Consider the following 26,798-nt stretch of genomic DNA (forward strand, 5'->3'; position numbering starts at 1 on the left):
TTATCTGTATTGTCTGCTTCTCTTCTTTGGCTGTTGCTCTTCAGTGTAAACTTTGGTTGCTATAGAGCACGTCATGTTTTCCATACAGATCCTTTTCAGTATAAAAAGGAAGGGGAATTAAGATTGTAGAACACCTTAATGCATAGCCACTGTGCATTTTGTTTTTTTACACCATTTTATTTTATCTTCAAACTATTAGCTCTACTTTACAGGCAGGGAAGCTGAGAATTGAAAGATGATGTGATTGAGATGTGCTAAACACAGCAGAACTCCTTTATCTGTTCATTCACTGTGTTGTTCCACCTCCCAAAAAAAGTGGGAAGAAGGCTGCAAGATTTTGACACATTGCAGGAGATTTTGAGAATCTGCAGTATATCAAGTACTATAGCAAATGAAGGAATACAAAGACACCCTCCCTGCAGTCACTCTGCTGGAAGCACACTCTCTCATGTGAGAGCAGGAATAGAAGCAATGGCTGTATTCGCTTGTCTGCTTGTTCAGAGAAGCTCTTGGTATTTTCTTCAATTACTGAAGATGCCAAGGACCTTTTGTTTAAAGGTTATACCTGCTGATATTTGCTGTGTTAAAAATTAAAATTGAGAAATTAAAAAAAATTATTTCAAGTAACAGAAAGCCGTGTTACCTGTTAACATAATTTTTATGAATAATAACTATGCTTTCCACACCAATAGAAAAAATTCGTGAGAAGAGAGGCATTGTTAGTCTGACCTGTGTAGGTGAGCCTGGTATTTACCTGTAGTGAGCGAGCTCTCTGAGGACATGCTCCAGGCTTATCCAGCGCTCTTCTCCACCTGGAGAAGCATTTGGAAGCTCTGTCTTGGAAAACCCTGAGAGAAGCCCTCCTTTGCCTCCCCAGGGATAGATCCTGACGGTCAGTCATGGATGTGTTTTCCCATTCATGTCTTAAGAGCTAGCATTTGTTTAACGAGGGAGCATGTCTGGGACAGTGACATTTATTTACATCTCTTACACCTTGATAGTATTTAAAGAAAATTCCTTTCCTTTTGATTAATTACATTAGGTAAGTGTTACTCATTTGCAGTATATCTTTAGAAATCAAAATATTCAAATACTTACAGTTGTTTCTGTGAACTTGTACCCTGTGGAGAGTTTTCTCCCTCTCTCTGTTCTCTAGTCTGCAATCTTCTTTCATATTTTAATCACCTTTTACCTATGAAAATAGATTGTAGCGTTCATAGAACTGAAATAGAGGATTAAATCATTGTATTCTAACTGTGTGATCAGAGTCAGCCAATTCTTGTGATTCTGATTTATAGGAAAAAAAAAAAAACAACTTACCGAATGATTGCATAACAAGGTGATTTATGTGAATTGTGGAGGTTTTAGTCTCAATATACAATGAAATATATGTATTTAAATGCATGATGCGACATGTTTTGGAGGTACGATCCTCTTGACTACATATCTACACTCCTACATTATACTTGGACTTTTACTGTATAATGAGCTTCTTGCTGTGTTTGTGCGCAGCTGTCTGTGAAAATGGATGTCAGAATGGTGGACGTTGTATCGGACCTAACCGCTGTGCCTGCGTTTATGGATTCACTGGCCCACAGTGTGAAAGAGGTAAGAAGAGAAAAAAGAACCTCCCTTTGGAGCAGTCTGCTGCTGCTGCTGCTAAGTCACATCAGTTGTGTCTATCTTATTGTACATATGTGTAATATTTTTATTACCCAATGAAAATTCTTCTAATGAAACAATATTTTCATTCTTTGATTATGTTGTAACTTGCATAGTCAGATTTTGTGATGTAGCTAATAGCAGCTGAAGTAGCTCAGTTTTTTCCACCAGAGCAACCTCAGTTTAGAAGGCCAACTCTGGTGCTATGGCTGTGGGGTAATTCTGAGTGAGTGACTGGATGGCAAATTCTACTAATTTGGAGTTAATTCAAATTAGGAGTCACTGTTGGGAGCACTGCCTCTGTTAAAAAAAGATGTAAAGATGTAATATGTTCTTGGTTGCAAGACCAGCAAAAACCTGAAGTAAATGAACCTAACCAACAAGAAAATGTATTACTTTGCATAACAAAGTGTGCGGAGTCAGTGGGCTTCAGGTAGGACGTGATCAAGGCTTTCATTCAGTTGTTCTACTTCTCCTGGCCCTGCTTTCCTTTGTGTGTTGGTTTTGCCCCACCCACCAGTTCTGTATGGTTGTAAAATGACTGTCAGCTGTAACTAATGCAACGTACTTTCTTGTTCACATCTAGAGAGAGAAAACCTCTCCTCTAACTATGGGCCAGTAATAGCCTTCAGAGTTATTTCATAATGCGGATCAGCTTAATCTTGAGTTTTTGAACCAATCCCTGATAAGAGGAATGGTATTAATATGTTCCATGTAAACTTATCAGGACATATGTTTGGAGCAGGAGATGATGAAAGCTTCCCAGAGTCACCTGAAAGGGGGAGTTTAGTCTCAACCCAGTGAAAGTTGTGGTGGGCAGGAGAAAAGGGGTAGAGGAATGGGCGCTGGGTGGGTTTCCATCTTTGTCTACCTTATTTGTGTACACTGTTGGTCAAGCCCATTTGAAACCAGTTTATCATAATTTAAATAGCAGCAAAGCTTGTGACCTGTAGAGTACTGAAAATCCCCAGTGTTGATGCAATAAGTGAACTATTAGTAATGTTCATGTATTGCAAAAGGGCATATCAAAGAAGATGAATTTTATAAAATGTGATAAACAACTATTTACCACTGAACCATAAAAGTAAAATAAGCTTAAACTAAAATCAGCATTACATAATCTTTCATAATTACATATATGTTCAATTTACTTTTCCAGGATTTGTCATAGCATCTAAAGTTGTATAGTGCTTTCTCTGTTGTGAAACTTTGAGTATATGAAGTTATGTCATTGAAATGTTACAGATAAATAGTGGTGATGGTTTATGTATGTACAGAGGCTTTGAATTGCAAAGAAACCTTATGTTTTTCAAATTATATCCATTACACTGACAAAACTTAATCCCGGCATTCAGGTTAAAGCTCAAGAAGCAGCTGAGAAATTAGAATTATATGGTAAAGTTTGAAAAGTAAGATGTATGCAGCCTTTTAACATACACTTGTATGTCTATGTACATTAAGATATTTATATTATTTCTGGGGTAATTGAGATTTCTTGGGACCGAAGTACATTCTACAGATGACAGAGCTTATAGTTATACTTGGGAGGAATTTAAATGTCTTCACCAGATGCTTTTATTTGGGGAAGACAAATTAATTATGAAATGTTAGCATAAAGTGATAAGCTGTTGAGAATGGAATAAAACAAATTTCTGAGATGATGTTTATTTAAACACCATAGAATGGAAAAATAGTAAAATTTAAAATTTAAAACATAGTTATAATTGGTGGAGATCATGTTCGTTTTTCTGGAGATCATGTAAACTTTTCAGTACTTTCATCCTAAAGCAGATTTCAAATTCAGTTCCTAATTGACAAAGGAATTGGGTAGTTTTTTTGACAAAGAGGCTTCCAGGCATTACATCATTATTCTGTCTGCAACAGTTATTCATTCATTGGGTTTGTTTGTCCTTACTAAATTTATGGAAACTTAATAAAGACATTAAAATATATTTTACATGTACAGTAGCGTGTTTTCAGAAGAACTCCAAAATTAAGTAACGAACTGGCCTGAAATATTTCTTTTTAACGTGGTTTGCTTCTTAAAAATCTTTTTACGTATTCACCTTCAGATGAAAATTCTAAAACTTCATTTCTTCCAGAGAAGGCATTAGCAATTTCCAACCTGAGATTGCAACTGTGAACTTTAATGTTCTTAAAATATATTTTTAATTGAATATTTAATGTGTGATAGCTAATTCCACTGAGAGTGGAGTTCATAGTTTTTCTCAAGAAACACTGAATAGCTACGAAAAGAAGAACTTACCTGTGTTGAGGTTAGTGAATAGCCCTGTGTGCCCAGTTCGCATTTAAGATTCATATTGTCTTTTTCAATTTGCGTGCGTGTGAAGTTGCTTCAGTCGTGTCCGACTCTTTGTGACCCTATGGACTGCAGCCTGCCAGGCTCCTCTGTCCATGAGATTCTCCAGGCAAGAATACTGGAGTGGGTCGCCATGCCCTTCTTCAGGGGATCTTCCCAGCCCAGGGATCAAACCAGCGTCTCTAATGTCTCCTGCATTGGTAGGTGGGTTCTTTACCACTAGCGCCACCTGGGAAGCCCTATTTTTCAATTACTAAATTTAAAAACATATGTTCTTTGTTCTCCTAAAAAAAAGACTTTTTGTAAAATTAGAGATACTTGTCTTCTTAGTGCAGAACACATAATTTCCCTTTAAATTGGTCTCTTGGGATCCAGTAGTATGATAAACCTGACAATTTTTCCAGTTATCTGGGCTTCTGGCAGACTGGTTTCCTGCCTGGAGATAGAGACTGGGTGGTGTTAATGACTGGCATGATTGTAGTGTTTAACCTGAATCTTGGTGCTGTGTAAGCTGAACCTCTTTGGAGTTTTCTCCTCACTCTTGCTGATACGTACAATGACCCTTTATACTTAGCATTAAAGAAAGAGTTCTTGTGGTCTCAAGCTGATTATAAAATGCAGATTATAAAATGGCTTAGCTGTGTCCAAGGCACATGAAGATACTTAATTCTTTTTGCTTCTCTCTTCAAACAGATGGCATTTGAAAAAAGATAAATATTGTACTTAATGTACACCTGAGAACATGTAGAAATTGAATCATTATTATATATCAAGACTCAGTGTTTTTTCTCTTAACGCTTAAAATGTATTTTATTATTTGTTGGTAGAAACTTGGAGGGGGCAGGCAGGCAAGAAACAAATATACCTGAATGATTTCTAGACTAGAAACAGTGATTACTTGATAATAAATGTGGCCTGCTCAAGGTCCCTGTTTCAGCTTCTTTACCTTGAATGATTGTTGAAATCATGTTTTGTAATTGAATTTTCCTTGAAGTTTATATAAGGACCATCTGTTAGAAATATATCAGAGACCCTTTCAAATTATGGGTCTCTGATATATTATAAATTACTGCTACAAATTGTTTTTTTAGCATGTAAATATGAACTCCTTTTGAAAAGTGTGTAAATTTGGTAACATTTCAAATATCCTTATGCTTAGTGACATTTCCTTTAAAATGTACGTCTTTCAGTAAGTGATGCCTTAAAGAGAAGGATTGGAAATTTACTTTTTAACCTTTTGACATTTTAAAGAAAAATTCCTTTTGTTAATCTTAATCTGCATTGGAAGAAAAAGTGAGATCAAGTTGCAAATGTTTAAGTTTACAAAATCTAAACTTTCACATCTTTATGGAAAATGTAAAATAGATGGATTTTACCTTCAGGGTAACTGTCATAAAATCATCCAGTTAACGCATGAATTCAGTGTCTAAAAGCATGTCCAGGAGGAGTCAACTCCACTTCTTCTCTAATGTTTCTGGTTACAGGGTGCTCACTCCCCACCTCCATCATGAAACAGTACTTCATTGTCAGGGTCCTGATTGTTCATTATTATGCTCCTGTTTAAGTGGACATTTGACAGACATACAGTGCATCTCTTACTGCCTCATTCAGGAGGAATGTGATGATGGTGACTTCCCTAAAGGCATCAATTATAATTTAATGCCCAGTATTGTGTGATGACACCTTGAGGTCTATTATAACCTCTTGAATTATTCTGTATATTTTTGGTCATCCACCCATATTTCAGTTGGTAAAGTAATTGTGACGGTTATTAAACCCACTCAGACCTTATCCACATTCTCCAAGAACAGCAGTGGAGATTTCAAATTAGGGTTTTCCAGAATTCTAGGGATTCTGTAGAGCAGACTCAAATTTGTTCAGAAATAATTTATCAATGTTTATTCCATGGTCTTGGAATTTAAGTATAGTGAAAAAGGTGGAATTCTCTTTGGAATTAAATATGCAGTGGACTTGATGTTTTAAAGAAACATATAGGCGGTATTTTTAGAAAAAATTCCTCCCATGGTTTCGTTCTTATCTAAAGGTGACGTGTGTTTATTATAAGATAATTTAGAAAATAAAACAAGGAGAAATAAGAAACGCAGTTATTCATGATTTCTCCCAGAATTAGTTACTTTTAAGATTCGGGTTATACTTTGAGTCCTTTATTCTACTTCACATATATTGCATACAAAGAGTGGGAGCTTTCCATTCTTACTGGAATCGACTATAAGAATATTTCATGTTCTATAACATGAAATGTGCTTATACCCTGCTTCTCCTTTCAGGTTACGAACTGCATTATATATGAATTGTAATAGTTACACTGCATGTTGTAATAATGAGGCTAGGTTTCTACATTCTAAACAAGCATATGATATTTGTAAAGTTATTTTCTCTATCTCATTGGAGAAGGAAATGGCAACCCATTCCAGTGTTCTTGCCTGGAGAATCTCAGATGAGGATATTTTGCCTACTTCAAACTTCTGGTAGCATTGGGATATTAGAATGGAAGGAGGATCTCAAACAATTTGATTTCAGACCTTAAACTCAGTTGTGGTGATATATCTTCTTACTGTAGTTATATTTCTTATTAATTAATGTTTAACATTTAAGGTCATTTTCAGGCTTTCTTTTCATTTTGTTGGTTGGTTGGTTTGTATGTTAGCAAAGCTGCAATAAAAATGTATGTAGGTAAGTATTTATCTTTGATTTTGGTCTTAGAATATATTCTAGAAATGTAATTGCTGGGTCATTGAATATTTATTCCTTATGTTTAAAAAGTCTTCCCCATTTCCAGATCTTACAGTATTTTCCTAGTGCTTTTGGAATTTTTCCCTCTTTTAACTACAAGTTAGAATATACAGGAAGGTAACTAAATTTATTTGTAAATATTTAGCACATATTGAGTATTTATTAAATATTAGGCAAAGTACTTGAAGCTCAAGTTACAAATACAAATAATACATATTCCCTGTTATGAGGAGCAAATTATCTATTTAAAGAATAAGCCTAATCATTTATTTAAATATTAAAGTAAAATGTGACATAGAAAATACTATAATAGGAGTAAGAACAAATTTATGTGAGAGAGCTCAGAAATGGTTTCTGATTAAAGGAGAATTACAGAAGTCTTCTTGCAGTTAATCTGAATGAAAAAAACCCATTATAATGGGAATAAAACAGTATCAGACTAACGCTCATGTTGATATTATACTATATAGCATGATAGAATCGCATGCTAACTAACGTATTTAAACTCCATAATTAATACCAGTTATCACAGTTACTGAACTGATGTTGTTTTATAGAAATAAGAGGTCTCCCTCTTTCTTAGGCTCAGAGGATTTAGTGAGAATGAAATTGCAAGGAATAGAGGGAGAACATTACCAACTGCAGATGTCAAACTCACATGCTGCTGTACTCACACACTCACACACACACACACACACACACACAGTTCTGCACTCCTGAACGTTTTATAACCTTGCACTCACTAAGCTAAACGTAACCTTACATGGGCATCAGAGAAATACCAGAAGATCTGTGGGAACTTTAACTTTTTGGCAGTAGCTCAGATGACATCCTTATCTTGAATGCCACTAAGAACACAAGAGAAGGAAAATGAGGAAGGGAAAAAAAAAGTAGGCAGTAGAAAGTGGAAGGAAAAGAAAAGACGAATAGGACGAAGAATGATAGCACAGGGAACTGGAAAGCTAAAACTCAGAGTGGAGGCGCCAGGCTATATAAAGAATGGCTCTAAGTTTGGGAGAAGATCAGCTCATTGACTGGTCTGATCTGGGAGAGGCCAGGCCTTCCACTTCTCACTGTCCAGTTTAAGCCTGTGCTCTTTCGATCTATGCAGTTGGATTGACAGTATTGGCAGCCTGTTAGACCTTGATGCTTTATTTATAAAAGTCCTTTGAGTTAAACCAGTGAGTATTTTCATTTATTCCATCTCTAAGTGCTCTTGTATATTTATCGCTTTATTTACCTAGAGGCAGAGGAACCTGCAATACAAAATAAAAATATTCAAGTATTTTATATTTGTGTAACTTCATAAATATTTTCCTATTTCACCATCAAGACCAGAGACATTATAGTTCTAGTAAGAAAACTAGATGAAGCTGCCACACACACAGACAGACACGCATATGAGTGACATATAACGAAAGGTTGAATGCATAGGAGTCAGCCAAAAGCAAGAAATAAGAAAATGTGCATGTGTGGGGAGAGGGGTTTATGTTATATCATCATATATTTTTAAAAATTCCAAATACTAAAAGTTCTTAAATAACACCTGTTTCCAAAGGTTTCAAATAAAGGATTGTGGATCTGCAGCTACCTCATAGAGTTGTTGGGAAGATTAAAAGCAATACTGTGTTAAGCTCCTAATACCTAATAGGCAGAGTGTGTGACACATGGTAGACATCTATTGAGTGACATTTCCTGTATTTTAGGAACACAGTGTATAGCCAAAATAGAACCTTAATATTAAGACCTGTGTAACCTTGGGAATGTGATCGCCCTCTCTGATCTGTGTTTCTGCATATATAATAAGTGTCTCCTCTTTCAACCTTGAATTATTTTTAAGACTAAATAGTATAATACCTGGTATCCAATAAATGATAATTATTGATGCTAATCTCTTTTAAATGAACCCCCTAGTTATCAAAAAGATAATTCAGTATTAAAAATGGAATTGCAAATATGGAATAAAGGACTTTAAGTCATACAAATAAAGTTTAATGCAGTTTTTATTGAAAGAGTAAGGACTCAGAATAAACAGCATATTTTAAGGGTGGCTCACATTCCTGGGATGAGAATTAAGTGAAAGATAAAGTGCCTAGCCAGTATCTGGCATAGAGTAGGGGCTTAATAAATAATAAGCTATAATTATTAGAAATAAAGCCAAGATATGATATGCTGTCCTAGACAAAATAGTCTTTATGGATGAGGGAGATTGTTCCAGCGTTACTAGGAATGTCTCAGATCAGAGTACATCAGTTGTGAAACAGTGTTAAGTTTCACTGTTTGAATTTTTGAGTGGATTTTTTTCTAATAATACATATCAAATGAAAAATATCATATATCGTCATCACTGCCTTGCATGCTATGCTGTGCCTAGTCACTCAGTGGTGTCCAACTCTTTGCGACCCCATGGACTGTAGCCCGAAAGGCTCCTCTGTCCATGGGGATTCTCCAGGCAAGAATACTGGAATGGGTTGCCATGCCCTCCTCCAGGCCTTGCATGCTAGGCAGTTGAATTTTTAGACCCTGCTCATCTTGTTTTGAAGCATTGCTACTGTAAATATCCATGTTACTATTAGTAGTTACTGTTGTACTGGTCTCTTTAGTCTTAGTTTTGGCCTTCCCCTATGCACAAGGTCTTGTTCCACGCATTTCACAGTGTAACTAATATATAGTAGAGTTTATTTCACTCAAGGTACTTGTAATCAGTGGGCTTGTACATTGCTAAATCTAATAGGAATAGGTCGGAAGGGTCTTCAAACAGTCCAGAAAACAGTTTCTCTGTGAAGCTTTCTTTGACCACCACCTGCCTCCCTGCCTTACCTTACTTTTCTTGGAATAGTTAGGCCGGCTCTTCTTTTGAGTAGACCTGCTGTGTGTCCCATTCCTTTAGACTAGCTCCCTTCATCTTTGGGTTGTGCCTGCTTGCTTTCTTAGCTGTGAGCTTTTTGCGAGCAAAGCTTTTTATCTTAAGTTGCCTTTGCGTTCCCTGTGCTCCACATAGTGCAGTGTATAAAAGGCAGACAGTATGTGCGACTCCATAACCACAGCGGTTCCACGTAGAAGAAATAGGATGAAAAAAGTACAGATGTAGTAGAGGGCTTTGAATGTTCATGGATGCTTATTTTTCAGTATGGCTATACGAGCCTGGTGAAAGGGATGAGGAGAAGATGAGGCTGGAAAAAGAGGCTTGAACCTTAATGTATGAAGTCTGGAATGCCAAAGTCAAGAGGCTGCTCTCTATTCAGGGGAGAGGGATTGTGAAGGACTTCTAAATTTAAAAGAAGTGCTCTGTAAAGGTCAACCTGAAGTGGCAAACAAAAAGAAATGGAAGTTTGAGAGGCTGAAGGCAGAGACATCATTCAGTAGAGCTCATTGCTTGCATGTCAGTTGGATAATAGCTACGAATCTGTCACCTTTGCATAGTCCATTCAGTCAGATTATGATTTATATCTGCATAAGTTAAATCACTGTTAGTTTGAAATGGAAAATTATGTAATATTGATGATTGTGATAAGTTCTTTAGAGGAATTAATACTTACACCAGTGCAAAGATATTTTTAAACATCATATTACAAGAGAAAACTGAGGCACAAGGAGGTAAAACAATTTGCTGAAATTCACTCAGAAAATCAATTGAAGAAAGTCGGATTTGAACACAGTGGTATACCATCACAACTCACACACTTAATCACAACTTTATTTCATGTGAAACACAAAATTACAGAAGTAATGTGTTTCTACTCTTTAGAAATATATTGTATCAATTCATGGGAATGTTAGGTACACGATTCCAATTGAATGAAAGAGATGGCTTGTTATTTTATATTCTTTTGGCCTAGGGAAATCTTTCTGATATGTACATTTTTGATTATACCTCTGAATGTTTCTACCCAGAATTTCTTTACGTGTGTGATCTGCTAAAATGTTCATTCAAAACTCATAATACTTAAAACAAATTTGAGACTTCTATTTCCAGCGAAGATGGACTAACAGGATTCAGATTCAGCCTCCTGCCTGAGAAGAATTGGAAAATAGAGTAAAATACATGAAACAATGCGTTTCAAGATACTGGATCTCAGGTAACAACAGAAAGTGATCCTTGAAAGAAGCACTTGGCTAGATTTTCAAGCTTGCTGCTCAGGGGAGTTTTTCCAGGCTGTGCTGTGGGCAGAAAGAACCCAGGCATAGCCTGACAGATTCTTTAAGTATATTCAAAGTGTCTTCTCAGTTCACAGCAGAATTAAATCAGAAAGCAATAACAGAAAGATCTCTGGAAAATACCCAAACATTCAGAAGCTGTGTAAACCCATTTCTAGTATCCATGGATTGAAGAAGAAATCAAAGGGGAAACTAGAAAGCATTCTGAATTGAACAAAAATGAAAACAGTATCAAATTGTATGAGATGCCACTGGAGAAATGTTTAGAGGGAATTGTATAGTTCTAAAGGTCTATATTATAAGAAGGAGAGGTCTTCAATCAGTGGTCTCAACTTCTTCATTAAAAAATTAGAAGAAGAATAACAAATTAAGCCAAAGGTAAGCAGAGGAAAAGAAATAATAAAGGTCAGAGTAAAAGCAAATGAAGTAGGGAAAAATAAAAAAATGAGAAAATCACTGAAACCGAAAGCTGGTTCATTGAAAAAAATCAATAAAGTTGAGAGGCCACTATCCACACTAACAAGGAAAAAGCAAAGACACAAATTATCAGTATAAAGAGTATGAGGGGTAACATCAATACAGACTTGTCTGTATTTACTAATGAGTGAACTGAGGCAATACCATGAACAACTTCAGGCTAATAAAAATGAAGTGGACAGTTTCTTGAAAGATGTAAATCAACAAAGTTCATGAGAAAAAATAGCACAGATATCCCTATACCAATTAAAGAAGTTGAATATGTAGTAAAAAACCTTCTTATAAAGAAAAATCCTGACTCAACTTCATTGGTCAATTCTACTGAACATTTAAGAAGGAAATAATGTCAATCCTAAAGGCAGGTTTTTCTAGAAAAGAAACAGGAGTTAAAACTTACCAGTTCATTCTAGGAAGCCAAATTACCTTGAGACCAAAGCTGGAAAATGTCATTGCAAGAAAAAGAAAATGGCATACAAATATTTTTCTTGAGGCAAAATGCCCCAATTTTAGCAAAGCACACCAACAGTATATTGAAAGAGTGTATGTTATCTCAACATATTTGTGCTCAGTCGCTCAGTTGTGTCTGACTCTGCGACTCCATGCCCTGTAGCCCGCCAGGCTCTTCTGTCCATGGCATTCTCCAGGCAAGAATCCTGGAGTAGTTGCCACTTCTTACTCCAGGGCATCTTCCAGACCCAGGGATCGAACTTGTATATCCTGTGTGTCCTGCATTGCAGTTGGATTCTTTACCTGCTAAGCCATCAGGGAAGCCCCCATATTAATCCCAGAATAAAAAATCAGTGTAACTCACCATATTAGCAAATTTTAAAGATCACATGATTATCCAGATAGATGCAGGAAAAACATTTGACAAAATCCATTCCTGAAACTGTCAACAAACTGGAGAATAAAAGAGATCTTCCTCAGTGTGATAAAGGGGCATTTCCTAAAAGGCCCTAAAAACATTATACTAATGATGCATAATTATTTTCCATTTCCTTGATTATTCTTTCTTCCTATAATGGAGCATTCTTGTATTCTTAATCTGTTTTGTGCCTTTAAAAAAATGATAATATATTAGGTAGGTTCTGTCCAATTTCTTTTTGTCTTATGTTTGCTTAAAATGGGCAGCTCTGTCCAGAGCTTCTATCTGCACCAATTTGGTAAAAGTGAATTTTCTCCCTTTTCCTGAATTACCTAAGAGTTGTCTTCCTGTGTGTGTTCCTGTTTGAGAGCCAGGGATTTAAGTACTTGGTGTTCTGAGCCCAGAAGGGGAGCGGAAGATCTCAGCTGGGGTCTGGGCAGCTTCAGGGAAAGGATCTGTGCTCTATACTTTCTCAGGATATTCTTCGCATGGTGTGTGCCTGGATCACTCTGTATGGTCTGAGGATTATTCTCTGTTCAAAAAGGATATACCTGAAACTTGGGTGATTCTACCCACTTCAGCTACAGTCCCTGGCACACCTCTGATTTCAGAGTCATGCTTGGTACTGATTTCTCCCCTATGCCCCAGTTATTTTCCAGCGGTAGTTTCTCTTCCCCATTGTCATCATAAGGGGCTTCAGTTCGGCCTCCTGCTCCCTGAGAATCTTTTTTCCTTAGTCCCTGGGTCTCCTCTTCTCCTGATGAGTACTGGGGATAATTACCCTGTGTGGCAAGGAGCATCCTGTCTTCACTGTCTGGTTTCCTCCCATCTGGTAGAGATCACGATGGCTATTCCTCTCTGTTTTTCTGCTTTCTGATGAGATAGTTGGTAAGTAGGGACTTTCATTTTTTCAAATTTCCCCTGATTTCCCCATAAGCTGAACTCTTATTAGCTCCCCAGGGAGAATTAGTGAGACTTCCCAGGATACTGATGAATTGTTCTTATTTTCTGTATTATTTGGGGAGCAGATACCTTGCTGCCATTTTCAAATACTATGGCAGGAGTTTGTAACTGTTTCCTACTTTAGATACTAAGAGTGAATTTTTGTTGTTGTTGTTGTTATTAGCATTTACCTTTTTTGTTGCTGTTCAGGTTTATTGTGGGAAAGGGAGTTTCTGTGATATGGTTTCAATCTCCTGTGTTTTCCAGGAAGTTGATACCACATTTTGACCTGAAATCAATCTAGTCACACAGAAAGCCAGGTATAGGCATTCCTCATGGAAGATGCTATGATTTGTGATATTTACAAGTTGACATTTACAAGTAAGATTGTGGTGGCTTATTAAGTGCACATTATGGTACCAAGAAACACTGGTTCTATGGTTGCCTCATCTTCTGTGGATGAAAAACTATGTTTCCCATGACCATACTTAATGTCATGGTTTAATGCATGCAAAATTCTTCCATATGGGCAAAGCTGAATGTTTGTGAATATCTTCCTCTGATTTAGAAATAGCATACAAGGCACATTCCAAATTATGAACATTGTTTTTATCTTAAGAAAAATTAAGTTCTCAATGTCACAGAGAAATTTTAATTAGAATTTGACATATTAAGTATGCTCTAGGAAGGCAATGGCAACTCACTCCAGTACTCTTGCCTGGAAAATCCCATGGACGGAGGAGCCTGGGTAGGCTGCTGTCTATAGGGTCGCACAGAGTCGGACACGACTGAGGCAACTTAGCAGCAGCAGCAGCAGGTGGTAGTGGTAGATTAGTCGCTAAGTCGTGTCCAACTGTTGTGACCCCATGGATTGTAGCCCACCAGGTTCCTCTGTCCATGGGATTTCCCAGGCAAGAATACTGGAGTGGGCTGCCATTTTCCAGGGGATCTTCCTGACTCAGGGATCAAACCTTTGTCTCCTGCATTACATTCAGATTCTTTACTGACTGAGCCACCAGAGCACGTCAGTTCATAAGTAATCTCTTGTTTGAAAAATAAGGTCACTGGGCTAGATCACTGTTTACCTGTCTTTGGTCATAAGAATCACCTGGGTTTTTTGGTCCAAAATACTGATTCTTATTCCTATAACCTAGATGCCCAAATTGAGTGTTCCAAATACAATGATTTTCAGCCATGGTTGTATATTATCATTTCCAGGAAGCTTCATCCAGATCGATTAAACAAGAATCTTGAGCAGTGGGACCCACACTTGAGCATTGGCATTTAATTCTTAAAGCCCCCAAAGTAATTCCACTGTAAAATGAAGTTTGTGAAATGCTAGTCTTACATGAGATTGTTACAAAATATCCCAGAATATTCTTATAATTGGACAAGTCTGAGAAATCATTTATTGAAGTATCTTCAGGAATTTATCAGTGATTTAATTTTGGCATTTAGAACCCCAGATGAAGCCATTCTAAATAAAATTTACTGTTGGGTCATTTTGAACAGATTTATGATGTTTTAACATTATTAGAATAGACTTTGCTTCTCTCTGAGGTGGCAAAATTGGATTTGAAAAGAGTCAATTTTATCTATAAGTTTTCTCCATATCGCAAATTTTTAAATCCCAGTGACTTCAATAAAAAGTTAACATTCCCTGTAGGGGGCAAGATTGAGTCAACAATGTTTATAATGGTTTCAAATCGTGGCTTGGTTACTATGTGGTAAACCAGGAAGTAAATCCAATATACCTTAGAAATCATAAGTAGAAAATGGAAAGCATTATCTAGGCCTTTTTAAAAGGAAAATCTCAGTTGCTTGAAGCAATCTTATGACAGCATATCTTGCTTAAACTCTGTAGCTTATTCAACGATAACATTTTCTAGTTTTGGAGATCATAGTGAGATTTTAGTAGTTTAGATTATAGTGAGATATACAGAGGCACAATATCATATAATTTTTGTATTATTTTATGATACTTTTTAAAAATAATTGCTGACATTTATAAGTATTTCTGGCTGCAGAATTATATACCTTGTTTTGCTTATGACTCTGCAAAACTAAAAAGTATAGTTTATACCTTTGTATCTGTATGGGAGCCAAGGAACTTGATCTCTTTCTTGTAATTGTTTCAGGAATGATTTGTGAAGGAGGTGGTCTCTGAAAAGCTGTTTGATTATCAGACAGTTTTGAGGGCTTGATGGAGGCCAGAGAATACCAAGCAGCATTTTTCAGGCACGGGGCGTTTGAGGAAAAAACCTGGCACTGGAGCCAGACAAGATCAAAGAGCCACTGAGCAGATGGTGGCTAAGGAGCTGAGGGGGTCAGGAAAGGACTTCGGGGAATCCCAGTTAAACTCACAACTCTGTGGCGTGATGTTTTTAAAGGGTTTTTGCTTATCTGTTAGGTATGAACAGGAGTGTAGTATTTTGCAAATGTCCTGGCCAAACCCTCTAGCAGTCTCGTAGCTCTTATGGGGACATGCAGGAACCATTTTAGTTCTCTTCCAATTGGGGTGGGTTTCTGAGGTGACTTCTTCCTGGAGTCCCCAGAGGAGGCAAATGTGCTGTGCCCTTGGCCTTCCCATCACTGTACCTGACACCCCATCCCCGCTCCGGGCTTCTCGTGCTTTGCTTCTCCAGCTTCCCTCTGAGAGAACTCCTCAGCACAGAGTCATCCCTTCCTTTGGCTTTTCCTTCCTCACAGGACTTTCTCAAGTCTTATCCTCTTCCTTGAATGCGAGCTGCGTGGCCAGTTTGGTGCCGATGAATGCTGGAAAGGGAGAGATTGATCTATAAGTAAGGGGCTCTGAATTGTGGATTAATTCACAAAATATACCCTGATATATAAAGAACTTGATACATTGCTTGGTTTGTTTTAATCAGTAAGTCGTGTTGAGCTCTTTTGTGACCCCATGGACTGTAGCTCATCAGGCACCTCTGTCCATGGGATTTCCCAGGCGAGAATACTGGAGTGGGGTGCCATTCCCTTCTCCAGGGGATCGTCCCGGCCCAGGGATCAAACCTGTATCTCCAGCATTGACAGGCAGATTCTTTACCTCTGAGCCACCAGGAAAGCACACTGCTTAGTAAAAATGTCTAAAAATAGTTTCTATTATTTAATTACTAGAGTTATGAAAGAAATCCATCTAATCATTCAATTAAAAGCTATTAGGAGATTCTGTGTTACTTATTTTATGAAGTGTCACATTACAAAGGATCTTGAAATATAGCTCTAACCCTGTGTGCTAGCCCAAAGACACAATAATGAACTAGAAAACGTACCTCTTTCTGGAAAAAAATTTGTAATGATAAATGTAGAATTCTAGATTACTGTACTGTGAATTACTCTACCTAGGTACTATAGTTTCCTTGTCCGGTGTAGAGTAGCTCTGTATATAACAGCTCTCTTACTGCCTGCTACGATGACACAAGCAAAACCTCGAATACGGTAGTTACTTAACTCATAAGCACAGTAGTTCCTGACTCAGGGCATTTCGGAGAAGTTTGGAGTGAACTCTCTGACCCTGTACTTTATTCCTCGTTCATTTTGGATTAGATTTATGGTGACTGCCAAAGCAAGTCTAGGAAATTCCATTCACAATTCATAGCAGTCCAAGGAAATCTGGCTCACAAATCTCTGAGTATCTGGAATTTCTCGAGTGTGCTCATCTGTAACACACGTACACGTGTCATATGTTAAGTTTTCATGCCTGGCGTTCGGGATTGTAGGTGCTGACATCAGACTGCCCAGGAAATCCTGCCCATCAAGCTGTTAATCAGCATAAATCAAAGCAAGGATTCTCCTTTCCTACTGTATGCTCATTGGGGAATACATTTAGGGAAGGGTATCCCAAAATGTGAAGATAATTGTTTAATTCATTCTTTTTTCTTCTTCCTTTTATAGAATATCTTTTTATTTTATATCTTCTTTAACAATGCTTTGTATTTTGAGAATGTGGTTTTTATATTTCCTGAGTCAAATTTTTCCTAAAAACCTTTTAGGAAAAACTTTTAACTTTTCCCAAAGTTAAAATTGTTCCTAAGTATTTTTTTCTCTGACGCTATGTAATTGAATTTGTTTTAATTTCACTTTGTCATTGTTCACTGCTGGCATGTAGAAATATAACTAACTTTTGTGTATCGATCTTGTGTTCTGCGACCTTAAAGGACTTGTTAATTAGTTCCTCCTTTTTTAGTGGATAGGGCTTCCCTCATGGCTCAGCTGGTAAAGAATCTGTCTGAAATGCAGGAGACCTGGGTTCACTCCCTGGGTTGAGAAGATCTCCTGGAGAAGGGAAAGGCTACTCACTCCAGTATTCTGGCCTAGAGAATTCCATGGACTGTTTAGTCCCTGGGATTGCAAAAAGTCAGACACGACTGAGTAATTTTGTATGTATTCTTTTTTAAAATTCATTTTATTTTTGGTTGCACTGGGTCTTCGTTGCTGCATGTGGGCTTTTCTCTAGTTGCAGAGAGCGAGGGCGACTCTCTAATTGCAGCGAGGAGGGCTACTCTAGTTGTGGTGTGTGGGCTTCTCTCGTTGCAGAGCACAGACTCTGGAGCATGCAGGCTCCAGTAGTCACAGCACACGGGCTTCATTGCTCCACAGCGTGTGCAATCTTCCTGGACCAGGATTTGAACCCATGCCTCCAGCACTGGCAGGCTGATTCCCATCCACTGTATCTCCAGGGAAGTCCTCCTTTCTTGCTTTCTAATACACATGCCTTTTATTTTCTTCTCTTGCCTGATTGCTCTCCCTAGAACCTCCACTACAATGCTGAACAGAAATGACAAGAACAGACACTTTCATCTTACTCCTCACATTAAGGAGAAAGAAAGGAACCAGTTTTCCCCATTAAGTATGATGTAGCAGTGGGTTTTTGTCGATGGCCTGCAGCAGGTTCCCTTTTATAACAAAAGCTTTGTTCCTGATTTTGAAGTGTCTTATGAACACAGCAGTCTATGTCACCTCCCCCATCCTCCCCCCTCAGCACACTGTCTGGTCTGTGAAGTGGGGCTCGCTCTCCCCCTCAGTTCGCCATCAGTAGCTGTGCCATCTCCCCAGAAGGGTAGCTTACAGTATTCCCAGTGTACATAGCATGTACTAAATGCATTGGGAGAATAAGAAAGGGGGAACTGGGTGTCAACCCTAAATTCTAGTCATGAAGTTCTCCAGTGGGAAATTCAGGCAGAGAGAGTATCAAGTACCAAGACATACAGTGAAAATGAAGAGTGTCTTTAGGAAGAGAAGGGAAAACTGGTCTACCATCACTAGAGTAGGTATAATTTGGTAATAGGAGGTTGACGAATTTATCCTTATGAAGGGAGAAGGGTAGTAATAATGATGAAAATAACAGCTAACAATTTTTGAGCACTCAGTAGTTCTCAGACACTGGGTAAACACTTGACTTTCATCATGTCATTGAAACTTCACAGATCCTCTAATGAGTAGTATCCTCTCATGATCTCAGGTTCAGAAACATTAATGATGTGCAGATATATATATATATAAAGGACCTTCTCTGTCAAGTTAAGAAATGTGGACTTTATCATATACTAACAGGAAGCCAGCAAAAATATTTTGTTAGGTGGGTGTTGGGATTCCCTGATGGCTCAGTGGGTAAAGAATCCGCCCACAGTTCAGGAGACACTGGAGACGTGAGTTCGATCCCTGGGTTGGGAAGATCCCCTGGAGAAGGAAATGACAACCACTCCAGTATTCTTGCCTGGGAAATCTCATGGACAGAGAAGTCTGGCGAGCTACAGTCCAAAGGATTGCAAAGAGTTGGACACAACTTAGCAACTAAGCACTTTGAAAATATTAACTTAGATGTGGAAGAAAGTAAACCCTGAAGACTGTAACACTGAAATAAGGATGGTGCTGAAATAGTCTAGTAAAGAGAGAGGAACTGAGCTAAGGCATAGGAATTGTACTTAGGGGAGGCTATACATTCTAGTGGCAGTTCAAAGACAGAATAGATAAGACTTAGTGACATATCTGGGAGACTGGAGTGAGAAATGTCAAGAATTACTCTAAGGGTTTTAGCTTGGATGATTGTGTGAAGGCCAATGACTGTAATCTGATGTGATGATCACAAGAGAGAAAGCCAGAGTTCTCGGAAATAATGGATTCAGGGTAAGACATGTCATAGCACAGGCACCCATCGGACAGTCAGGTAACTGTGTCCAGTAAACACTAGCAAATGTGGTCTAATTTCAGAAGAATAGGTGAAAAGTAGAGCCTAGGAACGGAGTAACATTGCTGAGTGGAAGAAATTAGCCCAAGAAAAGAATCAGAGGGAATAATAATATCTAATGGATAAATAGACTTTCTGCAAAAAGTGGCCAGAAAGGAAGAAAGCTGATAAATTAGAAAATAAAATGTTAATAAGACACATACAGGCCAAAGAGCTCTTAAATCTGGTCCTCAGCATTATTTTATAACAACCAGAACTGTTCAAAAATATTTTCAAAAGCAACCATTCTAAGTCTCTGAGCATTTCTGAGTTTGACAAAATGAGATGGAGGGAAAACATTGACTGTTATTTATGAATAAGTCTTAGTACCTTTTACGGATGTTAGGAGAGGAGAAACTTCATTCAAATTATGAAATAATTGCAGAGAATTTGTAGGTCATGGATAAAAATTAAAAATGATGATGGTGTTATTAGAAGTGGTTGTAACAGAGAATGGATCAAAGAGTTTCTAAAAGCTTGGCATTGATTCCGACAATAAAATTTAATTATTTATCATTTAATTAGAATTGGGTTGACATTAGATTTTTTACCTTTAAAATTGGTGGCAAAATTTCTTTATTCATCAAGATGGGACTTTTTTTCTTGATTTGTTATTATTGTTGGATATTCCCCTCTGTGTTTCACATTAAAAAATTACCCCCTTTAGATGTTGGAATGATTTTGGAAGAAATAACTTCAGCGTTATTAAAGAGTAAGAAGACTGTCTATGAAATAAATGCCAGTACTGTGCCAAAGTCATTAGACTTGTGGCTTGTACTGGGCTCTGGTAGCATTGTGACATGGCAGCCCTAGCAGCCTTCAGTTGCTCCAGTTCTTGTGTGGACAGAATGGGATTATTTCCTAAGCTCCATTACTACCCGATCATGCAGGGAAGCGTGCCAGCAGTGCTTTTGCCAGTAAACTGAATTTGTTCTCAGTAAATCCCAGAATCTCAAGGTCTGTCCCTGCCTGGAGCATAGTTTTCAGTGTCCTAAGAACCATTTGACTGCATTGCAGAAAAATCAAGTGTCTTATTAAGAAATTCTGATTGTATTTTAGAAAGTGTCCTTTTGAAAGGTTACTCAAGCTGATAAAAGCCTGTTTTAAAACTAGTACATTCTGTATGTATCCTTTTAAATTATAACATGAGAAGGAGGCCTCTCTGGTTTTTGAAAGTAATTTTTTCTCCTTTACTTAACTCAAAATTTGTAACATGAGTTTATCTCTGTTTCTCTCATATTACCATTTTCTTTGAATGTAGGGTGTTACTTACCTCAGCAGTTAAACATTAGAAGAAATTACATACAATGAACGTTTTTCTGAGTATTGGATCAAATAACAATTATGGAAATAGATCAGCAAAAACTCAGGAGCACTCTGTACTTGGATGGAAAAAATGCATTCCAAAATTTCTACATCATTAGTGGTTAAAGAATTGATGAGTAACCTGTTTGCTTTTCATAGAAGCCAGTAATTGGTGAAGTAGAAAAATTGCAATTTATTGTGTATATGCTTGTTACTATTAATATAAACTTGCATATCTGGATATAAATGGTTGAACTTAGACGTGACCCAAGTTCCCTGGGTACATAAACCGTGGGGCTGCGTGTATGTTGCTGTCTGTCCTTCATGTGTCCCTGTGGGCACTAGCATTGATATCTCCACCTCACAGTACATACAACAGCTGCAAGTCTGAGCAGTGAACTCTAGTTTTTCAGTTTCTGTTTAAGAGAATGAGTTGTGGAACCTTAAGGAATGGGTTGGAAATTTTTGTTATTCTCTTATTTTGTTTCTTTTTGTATTTGCTGTGGTTTCCATGATTCATCTCACCCTTTCTGGGGCTTTGTCCTCAGTAGAAATGCCAGTGAAAGTTCTTATAACTGATACTTGATGCTTTTTCACAAGCTTTTCTCACCATCAGTACAGCTAACATATGTTGAGATAAAGGATAAAGATAACATATGTTGAGATAAAGATACAAAATTGATCCGCTTTATTTTTAATACTTGATTTGATACCACTCTAATCTCAAATTGTCAACATTAAAAACTATTTTTATATGATTTATTTTTTCTGTTTATAAAAATAATAATACGTGCTTATCATACAAAGCTTTGGCAGTGCTGACCATTAAAAGAAAATTATTGAAGTCATGTCTAAATAATAATATGGTAAATAGCTATTTTTTAATGAGCACCTACTGTGTGGTAAGACTCTTTCCATTATTTTTTTCACTAAACTGTTGTCAGAAAGCCAGTAAATAATGGCATTGAGATTAAAATCCACATCTGTCTGACTATAATGCATATTCTGCCATTCTGCTATTCTATTGTGTTGGCCAAAAAGTTCGTTCAAGTTTTTCCATTACATCTTACGGAAAACCCTGAACGAACTTACTGGCCAACTCAATATATACTATATCATTCTCCAGTTCATGCATTATAACTAATAACATACACACACTTACTGTTTTTTATGCGGCTATATTGCTTTGGATATAGTACCTCGCCTCTTAGAACCTCTATTTCCTCAAGTGTCTGTTGAGTCTAGAAATCATATCTACCTCACTGTAATGAATACATTTGCTACTATTTTTAATATTAGAAAGAATCATAATTACTTTCCTGTTAAAAGTGAATTCATCTTGTTATTTATGAATCATGATTACAAGGCATAGATACAAACACATTTACTAGGAAGCCAGGGCTTTTAACTTCATTATGGTATTAGATACATTGCCTGAGTGCATTTCTTGTGGAGAAAAGAAAGAAATATTTTAAATGCAAAAATATGAAAAGTGACAGTATAAAAGCATATGAAAGAGGAAAACAAATCCAAACAGAGGAAAGTATTGCTAATTCATTTCTACAAGAACAAATATTCAAAATAAAATTTGGATGGGTGTTCTATGAGCTCTCCTGGTAAGCTGGGTATTAATGAGTAGAAATCCAGCTGCATTGCCACAGGTGTAATTGCCATTGTTGACTCTGATCCAGCATGACTATATAGAAGTATTAATTTTTACCATATTTAGTCTCAGTTTGCTTCCTAGCAGGGGCATCTTGCCTTGTCTGAAGCTAGATCTTGAAATGTTATTGAGCTAAGATCTCCAGGCATGCTCAAGTCTCCCACAAAATACGTGGTAGATTGTAGCTCACTAGCAATCCATGCTTGATAGATAGTCGTTGGCAAAAGTGTGGCAGCTGACAGCGACTGTTAGTACTGCAACCGTTTTTACCTTACATCCTGGCAGTGGAAGGAGAAGATTTAGGACTTCAGTGGATGCCAGCCTGAAATTCATTTTTTCTAATAGATTCTTGAGTCTGAGTTTATTGAAGCATGAACTCCTAAGGTTTTATCCTGGCAACAAAAAATATGTGGAAAATGAAATGGTCATAAATATGACTGAAACGTTTATTAAATTGCTAGCAGGAGAATAAGGACTCCAGCTCAGTATATGTGTTCTTTACAGCTTCAATAAAATATCATTTTTGTAACTTTTATGACTTTTTATATGTTGGGAAAGTTTAAGTCTGTCCTCTGTTTACATGCACTGCATCTGAGTTTAACTGGAATTATTTTTTTACGATAAATCAAGAAATCTTCTCTAATTGATGTTGTCTAAATTGGAGCAGTGGTGTCCCAAATGTAAAATAGTTTCTAAGTCGTAGGATATTCAGATTCAGAACTTTAATATGTGTCATGAAAATTTATGGTGCATTTTATCTCTTTGTTGTCATTGGACTTTCTTGCCCAAGCATGTTAACTGTATATCAAATTTTCTAAAGTACCCAACATATTATTTTTAATAAAATAAAGTGGAACAGTCATTCATTTAACAAATATTTACTAAGAAGATAGCATCTACTGGTCATTGTGCTGATATTTGAAATCCCTTTTGTATGTTGCTTATAATTTTTGGGGGGGAAGTGTAAAGCACAAACTAATACACTAAAAAAGTACACTGTGATAAATGCTCTGAAAGAAACAGAGTGTTTTCTGGATTACAGAAATTTCAATAATTGTGTAAGAAATTCCACACTGAAGAGATACCATTTAATCTGAGACCTTGAATTAATCAGGATGGTCTAGGTTATGCTACCGGAACAACTGTGAAGTCTCTGATTTGTTTACTTAATGTCAAGTGAGTGAAAGTCGCTCAGTCATGTCTGACTCTTTGCGACCCTATGGACTATACAGTCCATGGAATTCTCTAGGCCAGAATACTGGAGTGGGTAGCCTTTCCCTTCTCCAGGGGGTCTTCTCAACCCAGGGATCAAACCCAGGTCTCCTCATTGCAGATGGATTCTTTAACAACTGAGCTGCAAGGGAAGCCCTGTTTACTTAATAAACAAAGGTTAATTTCCCTTCACACTATATAACCAAGTGTCCAGCATAAGATATCAGGGAACTTTGTTCATCATGTTTTCTCAGGGAGGCAGAATCAAAGAGACTCTGTTGCAACATATGCCTCCGTGGTCGCCAAAGCAATGAAGGAGAAGATGACTTGCGCACTGGCTCTTAAAGGCTTTTGCCCAGAAAAATGACATACGTCTTCATATAATTGGCCAGAACAGGTCACGTGACATGGCTAGGCCTAATTTTTAAAAATACAGGTTTATATAGCTTTCTATGTGCCAGAAAAGAGAAAAAATGGATTTTGATGATCAGTACTAATGACTTGCACAGACCTCAAGGATGAACAGGAACTAGCCATTTTAACAACTGAAGGAATAAAGTTATTGGAAAAGGAGACTGCATTGGAAAAAGCCCCGAGATGAGAAAGAGGTGAGTGTTTTGAAGACAAAAGAACAGTGGAACCTGTAGTTTTGCGAACAATAATTTTTATATGATTAAATATTGATTAGGAGAGCCATTGTTTTAAATAATCATCTGTCATCTATTAAAAAATACTAATGTGGTAATAGTGACCAATTATTCTTCCAATTAGGAAATATTTTTCCTAATTATTTATCATTAACCTTTTCATTCATTTTCTGTAGGGTTATCTTGGGATTGTGAAAGGTTTTCCTACTGTATTTCATTTATTGTAGGTGTACAGTTGTATGAAATAGAAAGTCATGATATGCTGATTGTCCTTTAGAAAACTTGCATTTGATGTTAAGTCTTCTGGGTTTATAAGAACAACTGTATTTTTCTTTTCTGTTATTTAACTTGTCTCAAATACTCCTCAGAAGAGAAGTCTTAAGGATTAAAGTTGTAGGGTGAAAGAATAAAGGGCAGATAACATAACATTCTCACCCTAAAGTTATTTTCATATGTATTTTCATATAGTGAGATATGTCTGATCTCTTGCAGTTAAATAAACCCTGAGCAATACCTCTAAGTAAATTCTCTGCTTAAATGATGTTTGATTTAGTCCTGGAAAATGGGACAAAATTCTGTCTGATCACCCAGCTAGTTAGGAATGCTCTGTTCTTAATTAAGTGGTCTTTTTAAGTGTAATACTATGGATAATTTTTAAAGTCTGGAATGTAACAAAAGACATTTCAGGAAGTCTTTCATGTACATACCACCAAATGAAAAGAAAACTAACTTTAAAAAAATTCTGTCAGATCACTTCTTGCTCTTTCTTTTGTTGAAAAAACAATACAACTTTACAGGTAAATTGAAATCCCCTTTGTTCTTTTTATTTCCGTTTCTCCTGCTTTTCCAGAGATAATCACTATCATGAAGTTATAGTACATTTACCTCATTCATTTTATATATTTAGTGTTTCCATAAACTATATATATATAATTGTTTTATATTTTTTCATGAACATAAATGCTATCAGTCTCTATGTATTTTCTAACTTATTTTTATTCAACATTGTTTTTGGGGTCTTTCAATTAATACATACAGAACTAGCTTATTCATTTAAACTACTCTGCAATATTCCATTGCATAACTATAAAGCAATATACTTTTTCTTTGGTAAGCATTTAGATTCTTTCTAATTTTTCCTAATAAAAAAAGCTATGATGAACTTCTAATAAAGTGTTTCCTTGTGCATATATACAAGAGTTTCTCTTGACTAAAGAAGATTTTAGATTTAACTAATTCTCTTTTACTAATTTCTTCTCTTAGGATTTTTGCCTCAAAGTATCTAATATGTTAGCCACTCTGTCCTGTCCGAAACTTTGCAGCACCATGGACTGTAGCCCACTAGACTCTGTTTATGGAACTATTCAGGCAAAAATACTGGAGTGGGTTGCCATTGCCTTCTCCAGAGGATCCTCAATCTACGGATTGAAACTGGGTCTCCTGCATTGCAGGCAGATTGTTTACCATCTGAGCTACCATCTAATATGTAGCCATGTTAAAATATTTAATATTCTTTATCTGTTTCATGCTTGAGTAATAGTAACTTTAAAGGACCTAGAATACAACATAGAATATGAACAAGAATGAACGTGCTCAAGTTTAGATAATATAACGGCATGAAAAAAAAACTAATTATATGAAAATATTAAAAAAAATTGAGTGAAATTTTACATTAACAATTAGTTTTTCTCACATGCCTCTATCTTACCCATTCCGTATGCAGTTCAATTTCTGGGAGTATGTTAGACAGCCCAATCACTCACAGGCTTCCATCACATATGTGGTGGAAAATGTTACCTCATAGCAGCCAAACCATACCCGGCAGAAAATGCTGTTAAGTAGCCTCTACTGGCAGCCAGATTCATGTGGTCTATGAAAAGAATTATACTATTGAAGAGAAGTACTATATACTTGAAAATTTTTCCTGCTATTATCAGTTAAGACAGAATGGTTTAAAAACCATCGATTTGTTCAAAATATTATAAAGATTCCTGATGTTTTTCCCACAAGCAACTTATTTTTCAATGCTTGGGATACATTTATGGGTTCAGAGTCATTATATTTTCTGTATCCCACAGGCTTGCCTGTTGAGAGTTGTTCATTAAAATGTTAACAGAGTTAGTGAAAATCCAGAACTTGGGAAAGGTGGACTTTAGTCCCACCTAAAGTAGCCCCAAAGTAGCAGTTTGATTGGAGACTATTGTGAGTCTCTTCCAAGATAAGGTAAAGTGTCAGCTGGTCTCAGGTAGTTTTTTCCAAAAGGCTGGATCTCATTTTCAACTGATACTCTTTCTCTCCATGACTTGTTAGATGTTATTTTCATGAAGTGCTTTTTATTCATGTCAACCCTAAATCACTGCAGACCGTCTAATTTCTTGTTCATATCTTTTAAAAACCTCTTAGGTGGTCCCACATCTTGGGCAAGTTAGTGTAAATTAGGCGAGAGCAGGTTTTCACATTCTAATGATTATGAAGACACTAAAACAAGTATGTGTACCTCTTAAGAGTTAAGCATCATTTAAATATCTTAATTATTAGCACTTGCAGATGGC

General features: G+C 36.8%; 1 protein-coding gene across 1 annotated transcript in view; it reads left to right on the forward strand.

Moving 5' to 3' along the window:
- Positions 1-26,798, forward strand: part of FBN2 (fibrillin 2) — a 223,308-nt gene that overhangs the window by 13,085 nt on the left and 183,425 nt on the right. Inside the window, exon 5 of the mRNA XM_070374044.1 lies at positions 1,513-1,608. Within this exon, the coding sequence (XP_070230145.1) occupies positions 1,513-1,608 (96 nt within the window). The remainder of the gene's footprint in view (positions 1-1,512; positions 1,609-26,798) is intronic.

Source organism: Bos mutus, chromosome 7, assembly GCF_027580195.1.
Source record: "Bos mutus isolate GX-2022 chromosome 7, NWIPB_WYAK_1.1, whole genome shotgun sequence".
NCBI classification, from domain to species: Eukaryota; Metazoa; Chordata; class Mammalia; order Artiodactyla; family Bovidae; genus Bos; species Bos mutus.